Source organism: Schistocerca nitens, chromosome 9 (genome assembly GCF_023898315.1).
Source record: "Schistocerca nitens isolate TAMUIC-IGC-003100 chromosome 9, iqSchNite1.1, whole genome shotgun sequence".
Lineage (NCBI taxonomy): Eukaryota > Metazoa > Arthropoda > Insecta > Orthoptera > Acrididae > Schistocerca > Schistocerca nitens.
Genome location: NC_064622.1, coordinates 161,887,948 through 161,911,197, shown reverse-complemented (window position 1 = coordinate 161,911,197; position 23,250 = coordinate 161,887,948). Strand labels below are relative to the sequence as shown.

Sequence of the window (23,250 nt, the reverse complement as noted above, 5' to 3'; positions counted from 1 at the left end):
TTTCTTCGACGTAGGAGGGGGGGAGAGGGGAGTTCTCACTCAGTCTAAGGGTGGGCGTGTGGCCTTCTCTCCCAGGACTTCATCCAACCTAAGTTTAAACTCTTCCTCTCTCTCTCTAGTGCTGTCTGTTCGACTTCGTCTCGTCCTTTTACCATCTGTGTTTCTGTTTCCTTGTGTTTTCAAGATGTAGATTTTAGCGTGTTGCAGAGTGGCTGGCTCATCCTTTTTTATCCTTGTGATCAGCCAGCCCAGGTCATCTGCTATCTTGTTCTAACACCTTCTACCGCTTTTTCTCTATTAGTTCACGTTTTCACTTTTCGTTTGCTTCTTTCGTTTTCTCCTTCACTGTGGTTCCTAGTTAGTTTTACGCCTATTTTCCTTCTCCAGATTTCAGATGATGAGGTTCGGTTGGGGAATAGTTTTAAACCGATACTTGTTTATATGAGGAGAAAGGGACTGATGACCCTGTCGTTTAGTCCCTTTACTCGCCAAACCAACCAACCAACACCCATCACCATACAACTGACAGGGTGTGGGTTTGGGATTAACTGGTCCCCTCGGAGAAAACTCATTCCCCCTACCCACCCAGAAATATTTTATCCCCCCAGAAAAACATTTTTAACTACTGCATGTATGTTCTTCAGTCATATGATGTTAAATAGTGTTTACTATGGCCGGCGAATCATCTGCATTTTGAACAGAGGGTCAGGGATTGTAACCCATAAATTGCAACATGCAGGTGTGTCAACACCTTGCAGCTAAGAGAGCTCACTAGGCTGGGAAAGCAGGGTAAACTCGTAAAAAAAGCGCAAATATGTCAAAATGTTTTGATTTAAATGACTTTCAAGCTGCCAGATAAGTCGAAAAGCTAGTCCTCTTCTTTTACATCTAACTCTGCGCAGGACGTATTCGGCTTTTTTGTGCTATGATAGCATTTTTCATTCTGCTTCCCAACTTCTACTCTGCCATAATTTTTACATTAGACAGCCATAACTTGACAACCAACGTAGATTTTTCTTGACTTGGGTGACGACTGATATGGTATAGGTTTTCTTATTGTCTTTCGATTCGTATTGTTTATATCATAGCAATGGATACAGTTTGACAAAGCAATAGAACGACAATTAATTACATGAATTTGTTTATCTTCTTACAAATTTAAACAGATTAGCACAAGTTTGAAACATTCCGCGAGCAAAAAAGCTTACAAAAATATGTTTTTTACACTTAAAATCCAAACGAAGCTACTTTCTTGAAAGCGAATCTTCAATTTTATCGTAAGTATGCATTTTGTATTTGTCTGATTCATTTTAAACCGTTTCCGCGCATTCAGTTCTCGTGAGATGAATTTTACGTGCTACATTTAGGTCGATTTTTAAACCATTGTATCTCGACAACGGTGAAATGTCCCCTTAGAAAAATTATGAATGATTGTGCTGGTAAACTTCTACGTTATTTGATTTTCAAACAGCTGAGCATATATATATATATATATATATATATATATATATATATATATATATATATATATATATGACATTCATCTTTACAATTTCCATTTTCTGGCGGACACACTTCCAGATCGTCCGCTTATACTGACCTCTCAAAACTCTGGCATTTCTCTCTCCACATCCACCACTGCTGGCGGCTCACCTCCAACAGTCCAACGTTACGCGCTGTTCACATCCAACAATGAGTCCAACCAGCCACAGACTGCACACAGCACAGCCAGTGATTTTCATACAGAGCGCTACGTGGCGTTACAAACATAAAAACCTAAACAGCCTACTTACAACGGATAAAGATTATTGGACAAAAAAATTCGGTTTGGCATTATCCATTTATCTATCTTCGCACAAAGTTTGAACAGTTTCGTACAAGTTTTAAGTATAGAAGTGGCTCGCTTCAAAAACCTCCTAGAAACACTTTTTCGTGTTTTTGCAGGTAAAATCAGAGCGGTGCATGTACGAATGGTGCCAGTAGCTGAGGATTAATTGCAGCCCAATTCAGATATTTGCTAAAGAAATTAATCGATTCGCGTAATTTGCCAGAACGCCAGCTCCGGTTCGTCGTTCAAATCTTGCTTAATGTAGTGTAACATAGCAACAGTAAGACAAATGTTCGAATGACTATACAGATGGCTGCTGGTCCGGGCTAAACCAAAAACTATTTACCCCATGTGCCTAGTTCAAATACGAACCGAGCACCGAACGCACCACAAACTCCGATTCTGCGAGAGGTCTTTTTAGATACAAGGGTTGTTCGGGAGGTCAGGAACGATCGGTTGCGAAATGGAAGCCACAGTGAAAATCAAAACTGTTTTCCTTGCACATTTAGCTACATCTTCCAGGTACTTCTCTACATAGTCGCCGCTCCAAACCAAATATCCAACACCATCGTCATAGGAGGCAGCCGCCTGTGCATTCTGAAAATTCTCTACGCTGGTCTATAGTCCGCAGCCTGCGCCCAAGTGTTGTCTTCGTGTCCAGCGTTTCATGTGAACAGAGATGATACTCAGGACGAGCCAGTTAGGGCTGTGTTGTGGGTGATGGAACACTTACCATCGAAAAGGCTGCAGGAGCGTCTTCACTGCCCCTGCAGAGTGCGGTTGAGAATTGCCATGAAGACGGAAGTGCGTGGCAGTTGTGTTAGGTGGGTTGCATTCATTACGGCGAAGCCTCTCAGCGGACCCTCCTACTTGGCGGGAGACATTGTTGTTCTAGGCACCTTTACTCGCTTACAGTGTGATCACGACTGAAAAAGAGCGTCTTGATGCGGCCGACAGACATACTAGAGACACTGGCCAAACCGTCTGTGAAAAGCCTCGTCGGATTTTCACAGTGGTTTCCATTTCGTGACCGATCGTTCCTCACTTTCCGAATAGCCCTCGTACATTTGTAACACCGCTTCCGCGCTGTGGCGATACTGGCATGACTTGCATCATCGATGGGGGGGGGGGGCTATTAGCCTCTCGTACTTCCACACAATGTACAGTGTTCCAAAGTGACTACTTTGCTGTTTTAAGCGGGTGACTAATATTTTGTGCTGGAGTTGTTTACAGAAGGGGAAGTAAACGGGCGTTTGTCCGCTGGCACTGCCTCCAGAAGGTGAGCGAGCTGACGTACGACTCGAACGCCGTGGTGCAGCAGTACATCGAGAACCCGCTGCTGATCGGCGGCTACAAGTTCGACCTCCGGCTGTACGTGTGCATCCCGTCGTACCACCCGCTCACCGTCTACCTGTACCGCGAGGGCCTCGCCCGCTTCGGCACCGACAAGTTCTCGCTCAGTGACCTCGACAACCCCTTCCGCCATCTCACCAACAGTTCGCTCAACAAGCTGGGCCGCGGCTACACGCAGAAGAAGGACAGGGTTGGTGCAGGTACGTCTTGCACCGCCATGCACTTGGCGAGCCAGTTTTGTGTGTGTGTGTGCGTGTGTGCTACAACTGCACCTGTATTCTTTTTTTTTTTACTTTATGTTACTTCCGTACCGTGCTTCGGTTGCATTCTCAGTGCACATACGAGGGCTATTCAGAAAGTAGGGAACGTTTTGGAATTAAAAAAAGCTAAGTACAAGAAATACATTTTACTATATACATCTGAAAGAGCGACTAACATACTACTTTTCCACATAGTCACCAAACATATTGAGGCACTTATCGTAGCGGTGGACAAGCTTTGAAAGACCTGCAGCCTCAGACTTCAGCCAGTGAGTCACGCCCGCCTGGAGTTCCGCGTCCCATCAAAGCGCTGCGTTGCAAGGCAGTTCTTCATCTTGTGAAACAAGTGGAAGTCGCTTGGTGCAAGATCGCGGCTGTAGGGCGGATGAGGGAAAATTTCCCATTTGAATCAATTAAGGAGTTCTTTAGTGCGGTTTGCCGTGTGAGGTCAGGCATTGTCGCGCAAAAACAAAATTTTGGACGTCAACTTAAAATTTTGGACGTCAGCTTTCCTCGGCGTTTGTTTTGAACTGCTCTTCTAAGGCTGTGCAAAGTTTGACGGTACCAGGTAGAATTTATGGTTGCTCCACGTTCGAGAAAATCAATAAGAAGCACACCTTTCCTATCCCAAATCACTGTCGCCATCAACTTCCTTGGTGACAAGTTTCGGAAACATATTCTTGGTTGTTTTTTTTTTTGGGGGGGGGGGGGACCTTGTGTGCCCCCACTCCATAGACTGCAATTTTGTCTTACAATTGACGTGTTTTACCTAAGTCTCGTCACCGGTTACGATTCGATCCAGTAATGAATCACCATGTTTGTGGTAGGCCTCAAGAGATGTCAACGTTGTCCCTATTCGCTCTTCTTTATGGTGCCCTGTAAGCATTTTCGGCACCCATCGTGCACAAAATTTGTGATAGCCTAGCTTTTGAGTGACAATTTCAAACAACAAAGTCCGTGAAACTTGTGGAAAAGAAAGCGAAAGCTCCGTTACTGTAAAGCGACAGTTTTCACGAATAGTTTTATCAACTTTAGCGACAAGATCGTCAGTCACAATGCTCGGGAGTCCACTCTTCTCTTCATCATGAACGTTTGTTCGGCCATTTTTAAACCGAATGCACAATTTCCGGGCGGACCATTCACTCATTACGTTTTTTCCGTACACTTCGCACAGTTCACGATAAATTTCTATAGGTTTTAGGTTTTTTGCCAACAAAAACCGTATCACAGACCGCACCTCACAACTGGCAGGATTTTCGACTGCAGCGCACATTTCAAATTCGAATATCGAAAGAACCAGACGCGCAGAGACGTTCCCACTGTCACGGATGGGTGCCGACTGAGCTGCCGAGCAGGCTAATACCAAAATATACGTGACCGGCGCTCGCCTAGCTGCGTCAGGCGGAAACGTTCCCTACTTTCTAACTAACCCTCGCATTAAATTCTATGCCCATACCCAACAACGAAACATGTAGAATTGTCATCATTTCTAAATAGTTTCTGCCGGTAGATATGCAATGCTGTTTGTCACAAACGCTTTTACTGCAGGGTACAGAACGTACGTCATTAATGTACAGCCACCTACAGAGATTTAAAAGTTTTTGCGTGAAGAAAGCGACTGATGCTACAATCTCTGAAGGTGTATCCTATATGGTCGCTCCTCTTTCTTTAACATTACATAATTCGTCGTTAAAATTATTGATGAAGCTAAATAAAGAAGAGTGGAATACACAACTGGAATAGAGTTTAAATGCTGCAGACATTTGTTTCATTCGCACAATATTGCACACATCAGTTAATATTAAAGCAAATGGGTTATCGTTTATTGATTATCAATTACAACTAGCTGGGTATACTATACCCTTATGCCCCTACACTATCATTATTTATATATTTCTTTTTCCACAGCATTCTTCATATGATAGGTTGATGAAACCGTAACGTTCTTTCTTTGAGCAGCATACCCTAAGGACGTTCTCTAGCACTTTTTTTAAAAAAAATTATTTAAACTCGACCTCCAACAGTCTGTGTTCTCTCACAACTTTACGCACCAATAATAAATTACTGATGACCTTTTCTACAATTTTTGTTCATTTCGCACATCCTGCAAACAAAGGCCATTATTACCTTCCTCTTCACTCTCCTTCAGCTGTCTCCCTTCCGCGATCCTCTGATTTTATGCTAATTTTAAATTTATGCGGCTCACAGAAAAAATCGTAATATCAAAATATAATTAATATAGACTAATGAAATTTTGGGACCACATTTGTGTAGGTAATATACACTCCTGGAAATGGAAAAAAGAACACATTGACACCGGTGTGTCAGACCCACCATACTTGCTCCGGACACTGCGAGAGGGCTGTACAAGCAATGATCACACGCACGGCACAGCGGACACACCAGGAACCGCGGTGTTGGCCGTCGAATGGCGCTAGCTGCGCAGCATTTGTGCACCGCCGCCGTCAGTGTCAGCCAGTTTGCCGTGGCATACGGAGCTCCATCGCAGTCTTTAACACTGGTAGCATGCCGCGACAGCGTGGACGTGAACCGTATGTGCAGTTGACGGACTTTGAGCGAGGGCGTATAGTGGGCATGCGGGAGGCTGGGTGGACGTACCGCCGAATTGCTCAACACGTGGGGCGTGAGGTCTCCACAGTACATCGATGTTGTCGCCAGTGGTCGGCGGAAGGTGCACGTGCCCGTCGACCTGGGACCGGACCGCAGCGACGCACGGATGCACGCCAAGACCGTAGGATCCTACGCAGTGCCGTAGGGGACCGCACCGCCACTTCCCAGCAAATTAGGGACACTGTTGCTCCTGGGCTATCGGCGAGGACCATTCGCAACCGTCTCCATGAAGCTGGGCTACGGTCCCGCACACCGTTAGGCCGTCTTCCGCTCACGCCCCAACATCGTGCAGCCCGCCTCCAGTGGTGTCGCGACAGGCGTGAATGGAGGGACGAATGGAGACGTGTCGTCTTCAGCGATGAGAGTCGCTTCTGCCTTGGTGCCAATGATGGTCGTATGCGTGTTTGGCGCCGTGCAGGTGAGCGCCACAATCAGGACTGCATACGACCGAGGCAGACAGGGCCAACACCCGGCATCATGGTGTGGGGAGCGATCTCCTACACTGGTCGTACACCACTGGTGATCGTCGAGGGGACACTGAATAGTGCACGGTACATCCAAACCGTCATCGAACCCATCGTTCTACCATTCCTAGACCGGCAAGGGAACTTGCTGTTCCAACAGGACAATGCACGTCCGCATGTATCCCGTGCCACCCAACGTGCTCTAGAAGGTGTAAGTCAACTACCCTGGCCAGCAAGATCTCCGGATCTGTCCCCCATTGAGCATGTTTGGGACTGGATGAAGCGTCGTCTCACGCGGTCTGCACGTCCAGCACGAACGCTGGTCCAACTGAGGCGCTAGGTGGAAATGGCATGGCAAGCCGTTCCACAGGACTACATCCAGCATCTCTACGATCGTCTCCATGGGAGAATAGCAGCCTGCATTGCTGCGAAAGGTGGATATACACTGTACTAGTGCCGACATTGTGCATGCTCTGTTGCCTGTGTCTATGTGCCTGTGGTTCTGTCAGTGTGATCATGTGATGTATCTGACCCCAGGAACGTGTCAATAAAGTTTCCCCTTCCTGGGACAATGAATTCACGGTGTTCTTATTTCAATTTCCAGGAGTGTATTTAAGTGATCAACATTGCAGGATCAAAGGTTAATGTAAGCGCGAGATAACCATTGCAAATGTGAAAGTGTGGTACTTTAATAACCGGTGTAACCGCCAGAATGTTGAACACAAGCATGCAAACCTGCATGTATTGTTTTGTACAGGTGCCGGACGTCAGTTTGTGAGATAGAGTCCCATGCATGTTGCATTTGGTCGGTCAGTACAGGGTCGGTTAATGCTGTTTGTGGATAAAGCTGGAGTTGTCGCTCGATGATATTCCACAGGTAGTCGACTGGAGACAGAGTTGGTGATCTATCAGGCCAGAGCAACGTGTCGACACTCTGTAGAACATGTTGGGTTACAGGAGGGGTATTGGGCGAGCGTTATTTTGTTGGAAAGCCCCCTCTGGTATCCTATTCGTGAATAGCAGCGCTACAGGTCGAATCACCAGATTGAGGTACAAATTTGCAGCCATGGTGCGTCTGATAACCACGAGAGTGCTCCTGCTGTCATATGAAATCGCCCCCTCGACCGTAATTCCAGGTGTAGGTCCAGTGTGTTTAGCTCACAGACACGTAGGTTGCAGGCCCTCAACTGGCCTCCTACTGACCAACACACGAACATCACTTTCACTGAGGCGGAACCTTCATCAGGAAACACAAATGACCTCTGCCCTGCCCTCCAGTGAGCTCTCGTTTGGCGCCACTTAAGTCGGAAGTGATGGTGATTGTGGAACGCACGCTACAGGGCGCCTGGTTCAAATGGCTCTGAGCACTATGGGACTTAACATCTGAGGTTATCAATCCCCTAGAACTTAGAACTACTTAAACCTAACTAAGCTAAGGACATCACACACATCCATGCCCGAGGCAGGATTCTACATCTACATCTACATCTATACTCCGCGAGCCACCTTACGGTGTGTGGCGAAGGGTACTTATTGTACCACTATCTGATCCCCCCTTCCCTGTTCAATTCACGAATTGTGCGTGGGAAGAACGACTGCTTGTAAGTCTCCGTATTTGCTCTAATTTCTCGGATCTTTCCGTTGTGATCATTACGCGAGATATATGTGGGCGGTAGTAAATGTTGCCCATCTCTTCCCGGAATGTGCTCTCTCGTAATTTCGATAATAAACCTCTCCGTATTGCGTAACGCCTTTCTTTGAAGTGTCCGCCACTGGAGCTTGTTCAGCATCTCCGTAACGGTCTCGCGCTGACTAAATGTCCCCATGACGAATCGCGCTGCTTTTCGCTGGATCATGTCTATCTCTTCTATTAATCCAACCTGGTAAGGGTCCCATACTGGTGAGCAATACTCAAGAATCGGACGAACAAGCGTTTTGTAAGCTACTTCTTTCGTCGATGAGTCACATTTTCTTAGAATTCTTCCTATGAATCTCAACCTGGCGCCTGCTTTTCCCACTATTTGTTTTATGTGATCATTCCACTTCAGATCGCTCCGGATAGTGACTCCTAAGTATTTTACGGTCGTTACCGCTTCCAATGATTTACCACCTATGGCATAATCGTACTGGAATGGATTCGAACCTGCGACGGTCGCACGGTTCCAGACTGAAGCGTATAGAACCGCTCGGCCACATCGGCCGGCCCAGGGCGTCTGGCTCGGAGCTGCCCTTGAGGTAACCTATCTGTAACAGGCCATTGTGTCACTGTGGTGCCAACTGCTGCTCACAAGGGGAGGCCGCCAATTGTGAAATTCAGATTCGATTCATACTGCGCATAATAAAAGCTCATGGCCAGAGGTGTAATGTGGCAAAGCACCAAGATGCACTTCTCAGCCATTGTCGAAAAAATCGACAGTTAAAAGAAACCGTTGCGGTGAAATACTCTCTACGTTTAATAATTTCCTCCAGCGGCGTGGCGCAGCGGTAAGCGCTCGGGTTCGTAATCCGAAGGTCGCCGGATCGAATGTCGCGCCATGCAATTTTTTTTTATTATTAGTTTTTTGTAATTCAAAAAAAAAAAATATATATATATATATATATATATATATATATATATATATATATATGAATTACAAAAAACTAATAATAAAAAAATAGTTTATATATATATAAACTATTAATGAATTGCTTATGCAAGTTGGTGAAGGCGGATCGCTCTCCAATTGTACCGCCTCCATTTTTCAGTTTGTTTAACAGGGTGTACCAAAGCTCTCCCGTCCGCACTGATTTTCGACGATGTTATAAGTTGCGCTAGGGACCGCATCTACCTTCTTTCGAAGTTAGCAGGCAACTACGCTGTTATGCGGCGGCTCGTTTCGGCCCATTCAACATCTGTCCTTCAAGTGTAACGAGCGAGTAACGGAGTTTATATTTCATACTTGCCGCAGCAAATTTGTGTTCGTGGGGTCTCTATTCTAATTCGAACGTTTGACTTACGCTATACGTATTCGTATCGGAATATCGTTTCTACGTCTTCCGTTAACTATACGTGGTTAACATTATGAAGACAATTAATAACATTTGTGAAATACAACTTTGTTTGCGGAAAACATAATGATGTTCGAAGTCGCCAGTTTTTTATATATATATATATATATATATATATATATATATATATATATATATATATATATATATATATGTGTGTGTGTGTGTGTGTGTGTGTGTATAAACATTTGAATTACAAAAAACAAATACTAAAAAAAATGGTTGCATAGCGCGAGGTTCGATCCGGCGACCTTCGGATTACGAACCCGAGCGCTTACCGCTGCACCACGACGGTGTAGGAAACTATTAATCGTAGAGAGTATTTCACTGCAACGGTTTCTTTTAACTGTCGATTTTCTCGACAACGGCTGAGAAGTGCATTTTGGTGCTTTGCCACATTACACCTCTGGCCATGAGCTTTTATTATGCGCAGTATGAATCGAATCTGAATTTCACAATTGGCGGCCTCCCCTTGTCAGATTGCTGTTGCAGATGCAGTACGATGCGCGAGAGCTATACACCGAACACGACGATCCTTCCACTTGGTAGTGCCATGGGCTGTCCGGAGCCCAGCCTTCTTGCGAGCGTACGTTCTAGTGACCACCGCTGCCAGCAATCATGCACAGTGTAGTGATGGGGAGCTCGTGAATGAGTCGTTCAAATGAACGCTTCTCTCCAGTGAAGTGTGAACTAACCACTCAATTTCAATGAACTGGCATTTCAAACTCTTCACAGATAACACACTCCACACTTTTTTTATAGTTCACGCACTCTCTTCCCCTCTCCCTCACCCATTACATCGGCGCTACGTCACTCATTCTCCCTTCACTTCAGCCCCCCCTCTACTGCCTGTCGACAAATCGCGCGGCGTTTGTGGGTAACGATAGGTTTGCGAGGGGTTGGGGAGGTGAGGGACGAGGGGAAGGCAGCGTCAGCTGGTTCCTGCAGTGCTGGCATCATTACCCGTGACTATTTGTGCAGTTCAGTTATACTCCGCGTCTACCGGTAGCCTACCGTCGGCAGCGCTTGCGGACAAATGAATATTACAGATACAAACGAAGAGGCTGGCTGTGTGAGCACGCACAGCCAACATGAAAATAAAAGGTTTGTTAATAACACTGAAAGAGGGATTTTACCTTAAATCGTACCAATGACTACAGGTGACAGTTTACGGTTTGAATCTGGAGGGTTATTACACTCAACAAAAATAAAATCTACAGGAAAACTTCTGAATAATTACTTAACGTAGATATATAGACTTTGTGACAGTGGTAAACATACTCATTCTATTTTTGATTCAATTTTAAAAGGAACATAAAATTGGACTGCATTTCGTTGGTAGCCCTAGTTTTCAGTCCATGAATACAACAAATAATGTTTCACGTGGCAGATAAAGACTTTTTTGGGCGCTTCATGAGAAAATGTCGAGCAAGATTAAATGTAATACCTTCTTTATACGTGACAGGCTACTCTGTTTATCTTTCCTTTGTCCCCTTCGACCATGCTCTATTTAAGTTAGCTCAGACGCAGTAAGAGCGTAAAACGTTGTGTGCACGTTACTGCATAGTTCAGCCATCTGTTGGTAAAATTATGAAGTATTACGAATCTTTATTGTACGAGCGAGGCGAAGCGAGTGTAGCTGCGGGTGAGCGGCGAACTGGGCAAGTTCGCCAGGCTTCCGTACTTCATGAATGAACTATTTCATTTGAACGCTTCACAGCGAAGAGTGAAATGAATGAAGTAATTCACGGGAATGAACGAGTTCGACCCATCTCTAGTACAGTGGCTACATTCCTGCCAAGACTTTCTGTAATATTGCAGAAGAAACACCCAGCTTCTGGTAGCTCTGTTACACACCTCGTTCAAAGTCAGAGAGGTGTCGTTAATGGCGTCAGTGGCGCCTTAAAGACATTGTTGACTAACATCAACTCGCCACTTCCAAACTCAAAGCTAACTTAAGTTTACGAACGCTACAACTTGTATTTAAAGCATATCTGATTTGCCGCCTCATAGTGGTGCTACTAGCGCCTCCCTTATGTGACTGGCGCGAAACTGGAACAGACATTATCTTTCAGACGTAGAAATACGCCTACCAAGTTCGCTTGTGTCGCACAACTCCTTCTTGGTGTTGCGATTCTTTTCCGTCAATGTTTTTATACGATATAAAATATACGTACAGTATTTTATATATGTCTGCGTACGTCATACAACATAAACGAAAGAAAACACAGAATTAGCAGAGCGGTCTAAGGCACTGTAGTCACGGACTGTTCGGCTGGTCCCGGCGGAGGTTCGAGTCCTCCCTCGGGCATGGGTGTGTGTGTTTGTCCTTAGGATAATTTAGGTTAAGTAGTGTGTAAGCTTAGGGACTGATGACCTTAGCAGTTTAAGTCCCATAAGATTTCACACATATTTTTGAAAACACAGACAATAAACAATTAATCAAAGGAAATTCTGTCACAGTGTGTGTAGGAACGCGCTTTTAAAACCGGATAACCAGAAACTAAAAATCAGACAGACTGAATTATTTCTAATGTTATTAGCTTTAACAATCTGAAGAAATTATACAACAGAATGCAGTACAAAACAGCGCAGATCAAAAATAGTGTATAGTGGTCTCTTGCAATAGATACATGTTGCATTTTCGATGCATACAGAAATGTTGCTTGCAGAAGTTACAGGTAATTTGCAGTAGAAAATTTCTCCACCGTTTTTCTCGTTCGACCATCGGTTTAGTCAATAATTAATGTAAAAGACTCTTAATATAAGAACCTTTTAGAACTGGCTGTGATTTGAACAAGCAGTCGCACGCGATTGTCACATCATACAACCACGCTAGTGTGTTCCTGGTTCGTATTGACACTATGTGGTGCGTACGTAGAAGGGAAAACGTCGCACATTCTTTCGATGACACGCGCCCAGTAACTCTGCAGGACACATAAGACATTTCTAGAGTTAGGTCCCTCTTTCGCTTAGGTTACTGTTGAAACTATTCGTGCATTTTACGAGAAAGTTGTTTAGTTTAGATGAAGGAGCTGCTTGAAATCAATATAATGTGATCAATTTATGTACGAATAAGTCTGTTTTATTTTATTCTGACTTATGATTGCCGACGGCTTTGCCGCCGTGGTAACACCGGTTCCCGTCAGATCACCGAAGTTAAGCGCTATCGGGCTTGCCTAGTACTCTGATGGGGAACCGTCCGGTCTGCCGAGCGCTATTGGCAAGCGTGATGCACTCAGACCTTGTGATGCTAATTGAGGAGCTACTTCATTGCGAAGTAGCGGTTCCGTCATGAAAACTGACAACGGCCGGGAGAGCGGTGTGCTGACCACATGGCCCTCCGTATCCGCATCCAGTGATGCCTATGGGCTGAGGATGACACGACGGTCGGTGGGTATCGTTGGATCTTCAAGGCCTGTTCGTACGGAGTTTTTAGTTTTTAACATATCATTGGTGAATTGCAAAAGATTAAAAATAGCTCTGTTGATATTGGTTTGTTTAGAAAATTACATAAATTGTAACTTCTCAATTCCTATTAGCATTATCGGTACATCACTTGGTATTCAGAACACCTCAAATATTCACTCTGCTTATGAATGTATTTACTTTTGAAACCAACACATTTTTACACTCGCAGCAATCTCGTTGCAGTTTTGGGCAAACTATCAAATTTCCGTAGTCCTTTTTCTGACTTACGCCGAAGCACTCGCGTCTGTTGTTTTGACCTTGTACTATGACATCTGTGGAAATATTCTAGACCGATTCCGATAATATCTGTCTCGTTTAGGGTTCACATCAGCAATACTAGTGACAGAAACGTTCATTTTGTGAACATGGCATATAAGGTAGATGAGTTACAGTATTACAGAATTTCAATAAACTTTCCCTGGATATCAGCGCACCAAGGCTTTTTTAAAAAAATTAATTATGTGGACTTATTCACAATGGGTGCAACGCATAACGGGCACTTGTTTATCCTCGATAACAATTAATCCAAACAGTGCCCTGATCCTAAAACAAAGGCATGTAGCGAATGTAAAGAAGAGAGGGAAGGAATGCAACGGCTCAGAAGCTGCCAGTATGCTCATCAGAAACCTGCTCCCCATAGGGGATCGTTTACGTGTCGGCCAATAATGAAAATTCATCATAAGGATACGCTTCCATCATGGAAACTTCCCCAGCCACCTCGATAGGACAGACATTTGACATTCCTCAACTAGTTCATGTTCCTCAACATCAGAAGATGTTTTCAATAACAGGTTCTTTTCGTGTGAGTTCAAATAGTTCAAATGGCTCTGAGCACTATGCGACTTAACTTCTGAGGCCATCAGTCGCATAGAACTTAGAACTAATTAAACCTAACTAACCTAAGGACATCACACACATCCATGCCCGAGGCAGGATTCGAACCTGCGACCGTAGGGGTCACGCGGTTCCAGACTGAAGCGCCTTTAACCGCACGGCCACACCGGCCGGCTTCGTGTGAGTGGTACTTTATGCAGGAGATATTGAAGATGAATCACCAATTAATTTACCAGTAGCCTCACCTGTATTCTCGTATGTTAAGGCAGAACAATTTACAGAATTGCCATAAACTTTTCAAGAGACTGCAGCCTACACTTATTGCTAGGTGTCCACTCTCTCTCCGAGCTTCTGTACTATCCCTTCGATAGTCACGTATTTCTTCACCTTCGAAAAACATTCATATAGCCAGAGTGTTATATAGCAATTTCACTTCAGAACGAGTTAGTGTATTTGTATGTTTCTTTACTTTTCCGCAGCCGGGCGGAGTGGCCGAGCGGCTCTAGGCGCTACAGCTTGGAACCACGCGACCGCTACAGTCGCAGGTTCGAATCCTGCCTCGGGTATGGATGTGAGTGATGTCCTTGGGTTGGTTAGGTTTAAGTAGTTCTAAGTTCAAGGGGACTGATGACCTCAGAAGTTAAGTCCCATAGTGCTCAGAGCCATTTGAACCATTTGAACTTCGTTAGACAACTGTAATCGGTACGACTGTTGAGTTTAAGATGTACCTAAAATTCACCGCAAAATTGCTGTTGCTAAGTCTTTTGTAAAGCACCTGAATGTCGAATTCTGTCGAGCAAGTATTTCTGACTTACTAAAAAACTGAAGTACTGGACTTAATCGCGTCCGATGAGTCTGCTTTAACAGAATTCACTGCGGTAGAACCTATTGAAGTTTGTAAAGCACTCGGGTAAGTGTACAATGCTAACCTTAATCTCCAAACCTTGGAACGTGGTAGATGTTCTGGAATAGTGTTGGTCACTATGTCGTGGTTTTCGCTGGGCCCTATAGTCATAATGAAGGTGACAGACAGTATGTGACTATGTTCGTTACACATATATATTTCTGATCAGGTGATTGCATAATTCAAGACGAGCCTCTACCCGCTCAATGGAAATGTCCGAGATTGATTTAATGAATATTAGGATGAGATAAAAGTTCCAGCGTCATAGCTATCCGTAAAGAAAACAAACAAGATTATCTTAAGCTACCTTCTATTTTTTACATTCAGTGACTTATACATAACGACGTTCAAACTCACTCTAATTCATTCTATCTCTCTCTCTCTTTCTTTCTTATGGCTGCGTACGGCACCCCTTTCTTTGACACACGAAGGGATGAGTGAAGAAAATTTAAGCCATTTCCCCTTCAGTATTACATTTATGAACGATACCGTTGTTTCCGAACGATGATCAATTTTTTATACCAAAGTTCATGTTGTTGTTGTTGCTGTTGTTGTTATTGCTGGTTTGTTGCACGTATTCACGCTACCATATACTGTGCAAGCCTCTTAATGTCTACATAACTACTGCAACCTAGATCCATTTGAATCTGCTTACTGCAGTCAAGCTTTTGTCTCCCTTTACAATCTTATCCCCTGCATTTCCCTCCGTTAGCGAACTGAGGAGTCTTTGATGCTTCAGTACGTGACTTATCAACCACTCCTTCCTTTCAGTCAATCTGTGACGTAAATTTCGTTTCTTCCACAATCTTTTGCGAGCTACAGAGAGACTGTTGTCGGTATTGGCTCTAAGCACTACGGGACTTAGCATCTGACGTTCAAAAATGGTTCAAATGGCTCTGAGCACTATGGGACTTAACATCTGAGGTCATCAGTCCCCTATACTTAGAACTACTTAAACCTAAATAACCCGAGGACATCACATACATCCACGCCTGAGGCAGGATTCGAACCTGCGACCGTAGCAGCAGCGCGGTTCCAGACTGATGCGCCTAAAACCGCTCGGCCACAGCGGCCAGCTGTTGTCGGCATTCTCGGCCGTGTAAAGAACTGTCTACAAGAGGTTCTAGACTTGACACCGAGCATTATTCTGATTGCATGGTTCTGTGAAACAAACATTTCACTCCTCAAAGTCGAGTTATCCCAGAAACATTAGTGAATGTGAATAGGAAAATTATGCCAAAAATTGAAAGTTTCATTCCTAAAATCTTGCGTTATCCGTAACGTAAAAGTTGCGGAGCTTAGAAGTTTAAGAAGATCCGTAAACGTGACTTCTAGTCATATCTCATCATTTTTGAAGCGTCATCTACTTTTTTCCCTCATTTTGGGGCAGTAGAGATCACGTTAAGGCATTTATGGAAGGCAGTTTTGTAGCCCAAAAGCACTGCTTTCTTTCTATGGTCGCTTGCCTTATTTATCTCCTCGCTCCAGTCGCTCTTCTACTTTTGCTCATCGCAGAACCCGTTAAAGTTGTTGATCGGTGATCTTTACTTTATCGGTCAGCGATATATTACTGACTCAGTCCTTCTTTCAACCATTCATTGAAGACTTTAGTTGTCGAGTACATTACAAATCTGCTGCGTTAGTGATGTTGCATCCATCCTGAACAGATGTCCGTAGAACTTCCGTCGCCGTTCCTTTATGGACTCCATCAGGTGTTCATTATCCCTGAACAACTCTTCTCTTCCTTGCAGTCTGCACCATATGTTTGGTATCCAAGGCCACAATGTTTTCGGAAGGATCTTACGCTCAAACGTCTCGGCATCTCGTAGTTCAGTGTTTCCTGTTATTCTAAGGCATTCATTTGATTGTAGAAATTCAGTTTTTATCACTGTGTTTTAGTATCCCTTACTTATAAATTCGTCATAGATCTTATGCTCGACTCTTGCATTTACTTATATTTCTCTTCCTATTCGGGAAAGCGGAGCTCAAATTCGAGATTTCTGTTTTCCATGTTTTCCTTACATTGACTAAGGCATATTCCTGGATGGCTCCTTCGGAGAAAACGACACGGGTGAACTGTTTCCCCATAGTAGTGCTGTAGGGGTCGGTGCTCGGTCTCTTGCGACCTCGTCGTCGACAGGGCAGGAAACCGAAGCCTCCCTTTCTTTTGTCAACCAATTTACGAGCCGAAGATACTACCCTGAATACCCACAGTTTGACATCGGCAACAATTCTGCTCGTCTGAGGTGGAGCGAGGAGGCAAAGGAGTCGACTGTGGCGTAGCAACTACATCGGTTCGGTACAACCCTAAAATGGCTCAAACGGCTCTCGCACTATGGGACTTAACATCTGAGGTCATCAGTCCCCTAGACCTAGAACTACTTAAACCTAACTAACCTACGGACATCACAAACATCCATGCCCGAGGTAGGATTCGAACCTGCGACCGTAGCAGCCGCGCGGTTCCGGACTGATGCGCCTAGAACCGCTCGGTCACAGCGGCCGGCGATACAACCCTGATGAGTCAGAAATGTTCAAATGTGTGTGAATACCTAAGGTACCAAACTGCTGAGGTCATCGGTCACTAGACTTACACTCTACCTGAACTAACTTACGCTAAGAACAACATACACACCCATGCCCGAGGGAGGACTCGAACCTCCGGCAGGAGGGGCCGCGCAATCCGTGACATGGCGCCTGAAATCGCGCGTTGATGAGTCAGCGGGCGGCTATTAGAGAGTAGAATTTCGCAACTGGAGAAGCACAGGCAGAATGCAGTCACAGTGGGCCGCTACTGCAAGGAGAAATCGTTGTCAAAATATAGGGTGAAGTATCTGTCATCATGCCTTTTCAACTGCCCGAGGAACGATGAACTGTCAGTTAGTCTAAAGTTATTCCATCGACATAACTTCGGAAGCTGTCACGGGATATTTTCTAAGTATTTTGGTATAAGGGGCCCGTCGTCTCCGGTGTCTCTTTACGCAGTAGTCGAATTTAGTTTTATGTCTCAGTTATCTTTTTATCTGTGTTACATTAAAATATCTACTCAACAGTGCAAATTTCAGTGACACTGTCTGTCTTGTTTGGAAACAAACTTCTTTGATTTACTGACGGCATTTACTTTTGACAATAATAATGCTCTTCCCCTTCAAGTTTACACTCTCGTCAGTACTGTTTGGTTGTGTCGCTGTTTTGTTTTTGGACAGTGTTACAGGTACATTACCAGTGATACTCGGCAGTATGTAAAGGTTTACGGAAGAAAAGTTTGAAACGTCCCCTTTGGAAAATTAATGAATTACTGTGCTGATAAACCTCTTACGTTATCTGATTTTCAAACAGCTGAGCAAAGCTGAACCTACTCAGACATTTCTCTCTTCACTTATTCTGATCATCACTAAACTGACACACAATATTTTTTTTTAGTGCAAAGCAATCTGACTTTCAATAATCCCTACAAAAGAATGGCCCTGACTAATAATAACCTATACCTTTCATGAATCACTTACCTCACAAAAATCTTCGTTAGTCGAACTACTGCAATACAGCAAGCGCCAGTACTGCCAGCGAAATAAAAGATTCTAACTACTGAAGGCACTAACTACTGATAGGCATAGTTAGCAAATGAAAGATTTTGATAGAGAACAAACAATGTATTTACCTTAATAATGTTCAAAAGTCAACATATACAGGGTGTTTCGAAAATGACCGGTATATTTGAAACGGCAATAAAAACCAAACGAGCAGCGATAGAAATGCACCGTTTGTTGCAATATGCTTGGGACAACAGTACATTTTCAGGCGGACAAACTTTCGAAATTACAGTAGTTACAATTTTCAACAACAGATGGCGCTGCAAGTGATGTGAAAGATATAGAAGACAACGCAGTCTGTGGGTGCGCCATTCTGTACGTCGTCTTTCTGCTGTAAGCGTGTGCTGTTCACAACGTGCAAGTGTGCTGTAGACAACATGGTTTATTCCTTAGAACAGAGGATTTTTCTGGTGTTGGAATTCCACCGCCTAGAACACAGTGTTGTTGCAACAAGACGAAGTTTTCAACGGAGGTTTAATGTAACCAAAGGACCGAAAAGCGATACAATAAAGGATCTGTTTGAAAAATTTCAACGGACTGGGAACGTGACGGATGAACGTGCTGGAAAGGTAGGGCGACCGCGTACGGCAACCACAGAGGGCAACGCGCAGCTAGTGCAGCAGGTGATCCAACAGCGGCCTCGGGGTTCCGTTCGCCGTGTTGCAGCTGCGGTCCAAATGACGCCAACGTCCACGTATCGTCTCATGCGCCAGAGTTTACACCTCTATCCATACAAAATTCAAACGCGGCAACCCCTCAGCGCCGCTACCATTGCTGCACGAGAGACATTCGCTAACGATATAGTGCACAGGATTGATGACGGCGATATGCATGTGGGCAGCATTTGGTTTACTGACGAAGCTTATTTTTACCTGGACGGCTTCGTCAATAAACAGAACTGGCGCATATGGGGAACCGAAAAGCCCCATGTTGCAGTCCCATCGTCCCTGCATTCTCAAAAAGTACTGGTCTGGGCCGCCATGTCCTCCAAAGGAATCATTGGCCCATTTTTCAGATCCGAAACGATTACTGCATCACGCTATCTGGACATTCTTCGTGAATTTGTGGCGGTACAAACTGCCTTAGACGACACTGCGAACACCTCGTGGTTTATGCAAGATGGTGCCCGGCCACATCGCACGGCCGACGTCTTTAATTTCCTGAATGAATATTTCGATGATCGTGTGATTGCTTTGGGCTATCCGAAACATACAGGAGGCGGCGTGGATTGGCCTCCCTATTCGCCAGACATGAACCCCTGTGACTTCTTTCTGTGGGGACACTTGAAAGACCAGGTGTACCGCCAGAATGCAGAAACAATTGAACAGCTGAAGCAGTACATTTCATCTGCATGTGAAGCCATTCCGCCAGACACGTTGTCAAAGGTTTCGGGTAATTTCATTCAGAGACTACGCCATATTATTGCTACGCATGGTGGATATGTGGAAAATATCGTACTATAGAGTTTCCCAGACCGCAGCGCCATCTGTTGTTGAAAATTGTAACTACTGTAATTTCGAAAGTTTGTCTGCCTGAAAATGTACTGTTGTCCCAAGCATATTGCAACAAACGGTGTATTTCTATCGCTGCCCGTTTAGTTTTTATTGCCGTTTCAAATATACCGGTCATTTTTGAAACACCCTGTATATATATATCAGTTCATGATACCCAGTATTACAAATTTACCCTTTCTGCAAATCGTCTGCTCTCAAAATTCTGCCATGTCTCTCCCCACATCCACCACTGCTGGCGGCTCACCTCCAAGGACGAAAAGTTGACCGAGTTCCCACAGCGACGGCAACCACATCGTGCTACTTTTGCATCTGTAACCATTGCAGCTCTTCAATGCTAGACCCATCCATACTGCTGTCTATCACTGTTAACGTGAAACTGACACTGCTGGGAAACAAACCCGAGACAAACCGAACACTACTCAATGCAACGTTGAGTGTGAAGAGTAAAGTGGGGATTACTGTTATCAACAGCAAGTATCCTGAATGAATGGAAGATGTTCGTTTCCAGACAAGACACGCAGCACATTGCGTCGACGTTTGCGATGTTGTGCAGATATTTCCAGTGCAAAACAGATAGAGAGATAAATGAGGTAAGAAAGCAAACGAAACACAGTCATTGTGTAACGAGTCACCGGTAGCCACCGATCGCTTATACCAGAATATCGCTGAACAGGATCGGAAATTTTGTCGATGGAGTTACTGTTCCCCGTGCAGACTTCAGGTAGCTGTTCGGGAGGAAATTTTTGTGCTGAATATAGGGCTCCCGGGTCTTGCCGCACACTGAGGAACAAATACAAAGATCACATTTCTGTATCACGATTCACAGCGGTAAAAAGTTTACTCCAGATACATACTACCACTTTTTTTGCCATTATACCATCAACAGGAACTAAATGCTACACAAACACATTTACTGAAGGAAGTCAACGTTCACTTCAAAAAATACAGTCTGATCTATGTTAACAAAATCCATAAATGTGTAACGTGATTCTGTTGAAGGTGACTTTTCATGCTCTTATCACAAGGAGAGCTCAATAACGGCGGAGCATACCTCGACATGTCGAAATAATCAATGTTACGCAAAGTTCTGCAGAAATTAATGCCGCCAAATTTGTGTGTTGCATATCATCTATGACTGGAATGTGAAATAAAAACAATATTCATTGTTTCCATTTTTCCTTTGTCCGTTGTCAAACAGTTTTCTTGAATAACCCGCAGCAAACATGAATGAAATCGTTAAAAACCACCCAGAAGCACCTATCCTAACATTGTAAAACATTGCTGACATCTGTCACAAAGGGTGAAAATTTCTGTAGCGACGTACCTCATGTAATCGATCTTTCGTTTTAAGTAGTCTACCAAAACTAAATTATTGCACAGTTATTCAGTAAATAAAATTAAGTGGTTCAACTTGTATAAGCAACACGAAAGCGTCAACGTCCCACAAATCAAAGCTGAGACTTTCTCCACATAAATTTGTAATAAATACCAGATTTTAATTTTAATTTGAAATTTTCTCACAGTATTGTTTTTAAACAAATACACGTCACGTCTACATAGATTTGTTTATTAGATTCTAGTCGCTCAAATAATCAGTGAAACAATTTATTACCTAAACGATGTTATGAGAAAACTCGTGAGCGTCATAAATACTATTATTGACGAGTAAGAAGAGAAGCTAATAACTTTCAGTAATATTTGTTCGTGCTGTTCCCGGTTTTGAGCGAAAGAAGCTGACCTTCATATTGCATGAATTCTTCGTTATACACGTGACTTTAAATGTTTGAGGGCATAAACACTGAAACACAGGTGACAATAAAATCTTTCAGTATGCATTTACACACCTTTCGTCACGTAAGCTCCATAATACGTTGCAAGCATTCAAATACAAAGAAAATATGCAGTTTTCTCGTGGGCATGAAATTAAACCGGTGGGGGGGGGGGGGGGGGGCGATGGGGACTGGTGACTGGTCTTCTTCTGACTGGTCGACTACACCGGCAACGACTTCATCTGCTGCGTCAACCTCTTCATCTAAGACCTACTCTCAAACATTTTCTCTGTAAGTCTTCTTGAAAGTATTTAATTTATGCGGAACTTTGTGTAATTCTGATTCTCTTGAGGTACTGAGAAAAGCATCTGAGCTAATAGTAATAATACGTGTTGCGAAATATCACTATGAAGTCAGATATTAGTGTGTTTTATAAGAAGGGACAAGCAATCTACTGTAAATCTAGTGCTGCTTTCCTTTACTGCTAAATCGCTGCCCAAGACGTCTGTCGGTATGTGAAACAGAGTATAGCGCTTAAATTTTTTTTCTGTCTTTAAGATCGACCTTTTGAAGATATTTACCATCTTCATTGACCTGAACACGGTTAAAATTTTTTACACGGATGCCACCGTGAACAAATTCCGTGGTCATGCTATTACGTTATTTGTTATTGAGAAATAATTGGGCAGCCCTCGCATCTAATAACAGACGTACTTGAAAACAAAGTTAATAAGAAGGTCATTAAGATTTTGTATCAAGTTGGAGACTAAGTGTCACAGGGCCGGCCGGTGTGGCCGAGCGGTTCTAGGCACTTCAGACTGGAACCGCGCTATCGCTACGGTCGCAGGTTCGAATACTGACTCGGGCATAGATGTGTGTGATGTCCTTAGGTTAGTTAGGTTTAAGTAGTTCTAAGTTCTAGTGGACTAATGACCTCAGATGTTAAGTCCCATAGTGCTCGGAGCCATTTGAACCATTTTTTTAAGTGCCACAGCTGTTAAAGTTCTATTTGTCGGAGCCGAACACAGTAAATTTTGTGAACTATTTAATGTAGTGGAATGTATCGTGACATGTCTTGAATCTCATGGGAGTACGTATGTATGAATAATTAGTGTAGTTTCCAGTGCACGTCAACATCTGAAACAGGAAATTTTCGAGCAAAATTTTCGCTCAAAGAGGGACCTGGAGCCTAGACCCTTAGCTTAAAAAAGCCTAATGCTCTACTGCCTTTTGTTACGGATTAAGCTATAAGGGGTCGTATTGTAGCATGATCTTCAATAGTTTTCATAAAGTATATACTTCTTTGAGACTACGTCATCAGACCTCACCCTGTCTGTAGTTTCTAAATGAGAACTGTTGTTCCCGTTACTCCTTCAGGAAACTCATTTAGCGCACACATGTGTGGCAGCGGCGAACAGTTTTCCCTCCCTAAGTTCCTCTAGTCGTGAAATCCCGTTGCCTGTCCACTGACTCACAACAGTCGCAGAATTGCAATCTCGCTGACTCATGACACCGTTGGGCGCTTCTCGATGGTAGATGTACAGATTCACACTGCGTTGTTGAGACTCCGTGACTCATGACGGT

General features: G+C 43.9%; 1 protein-coding gene across 1 annotated transcript in view; it reads left to right on the top strand.

Annotated features, from left to right (window-relative positions):
• LOC126204080 (probable tubulin polyglutamylase TTLL2) overlaps positions 1–23,250 on the top strand; it is a 376,176-nt gene that overhangs the window by 247,526 nt on the left and 105,400 nt on the right. Inside the window, exon 5 of the mRNA XM_049938500.1 lies at positions 3,105–3,381. Coding sequence (XP_049794457.1) covers positions 3,105–3,381 — 277 coding nt within the window. The remainder of the gene's footprint in view (positions 1–3,104; positions 3,382–23,250) is intronic.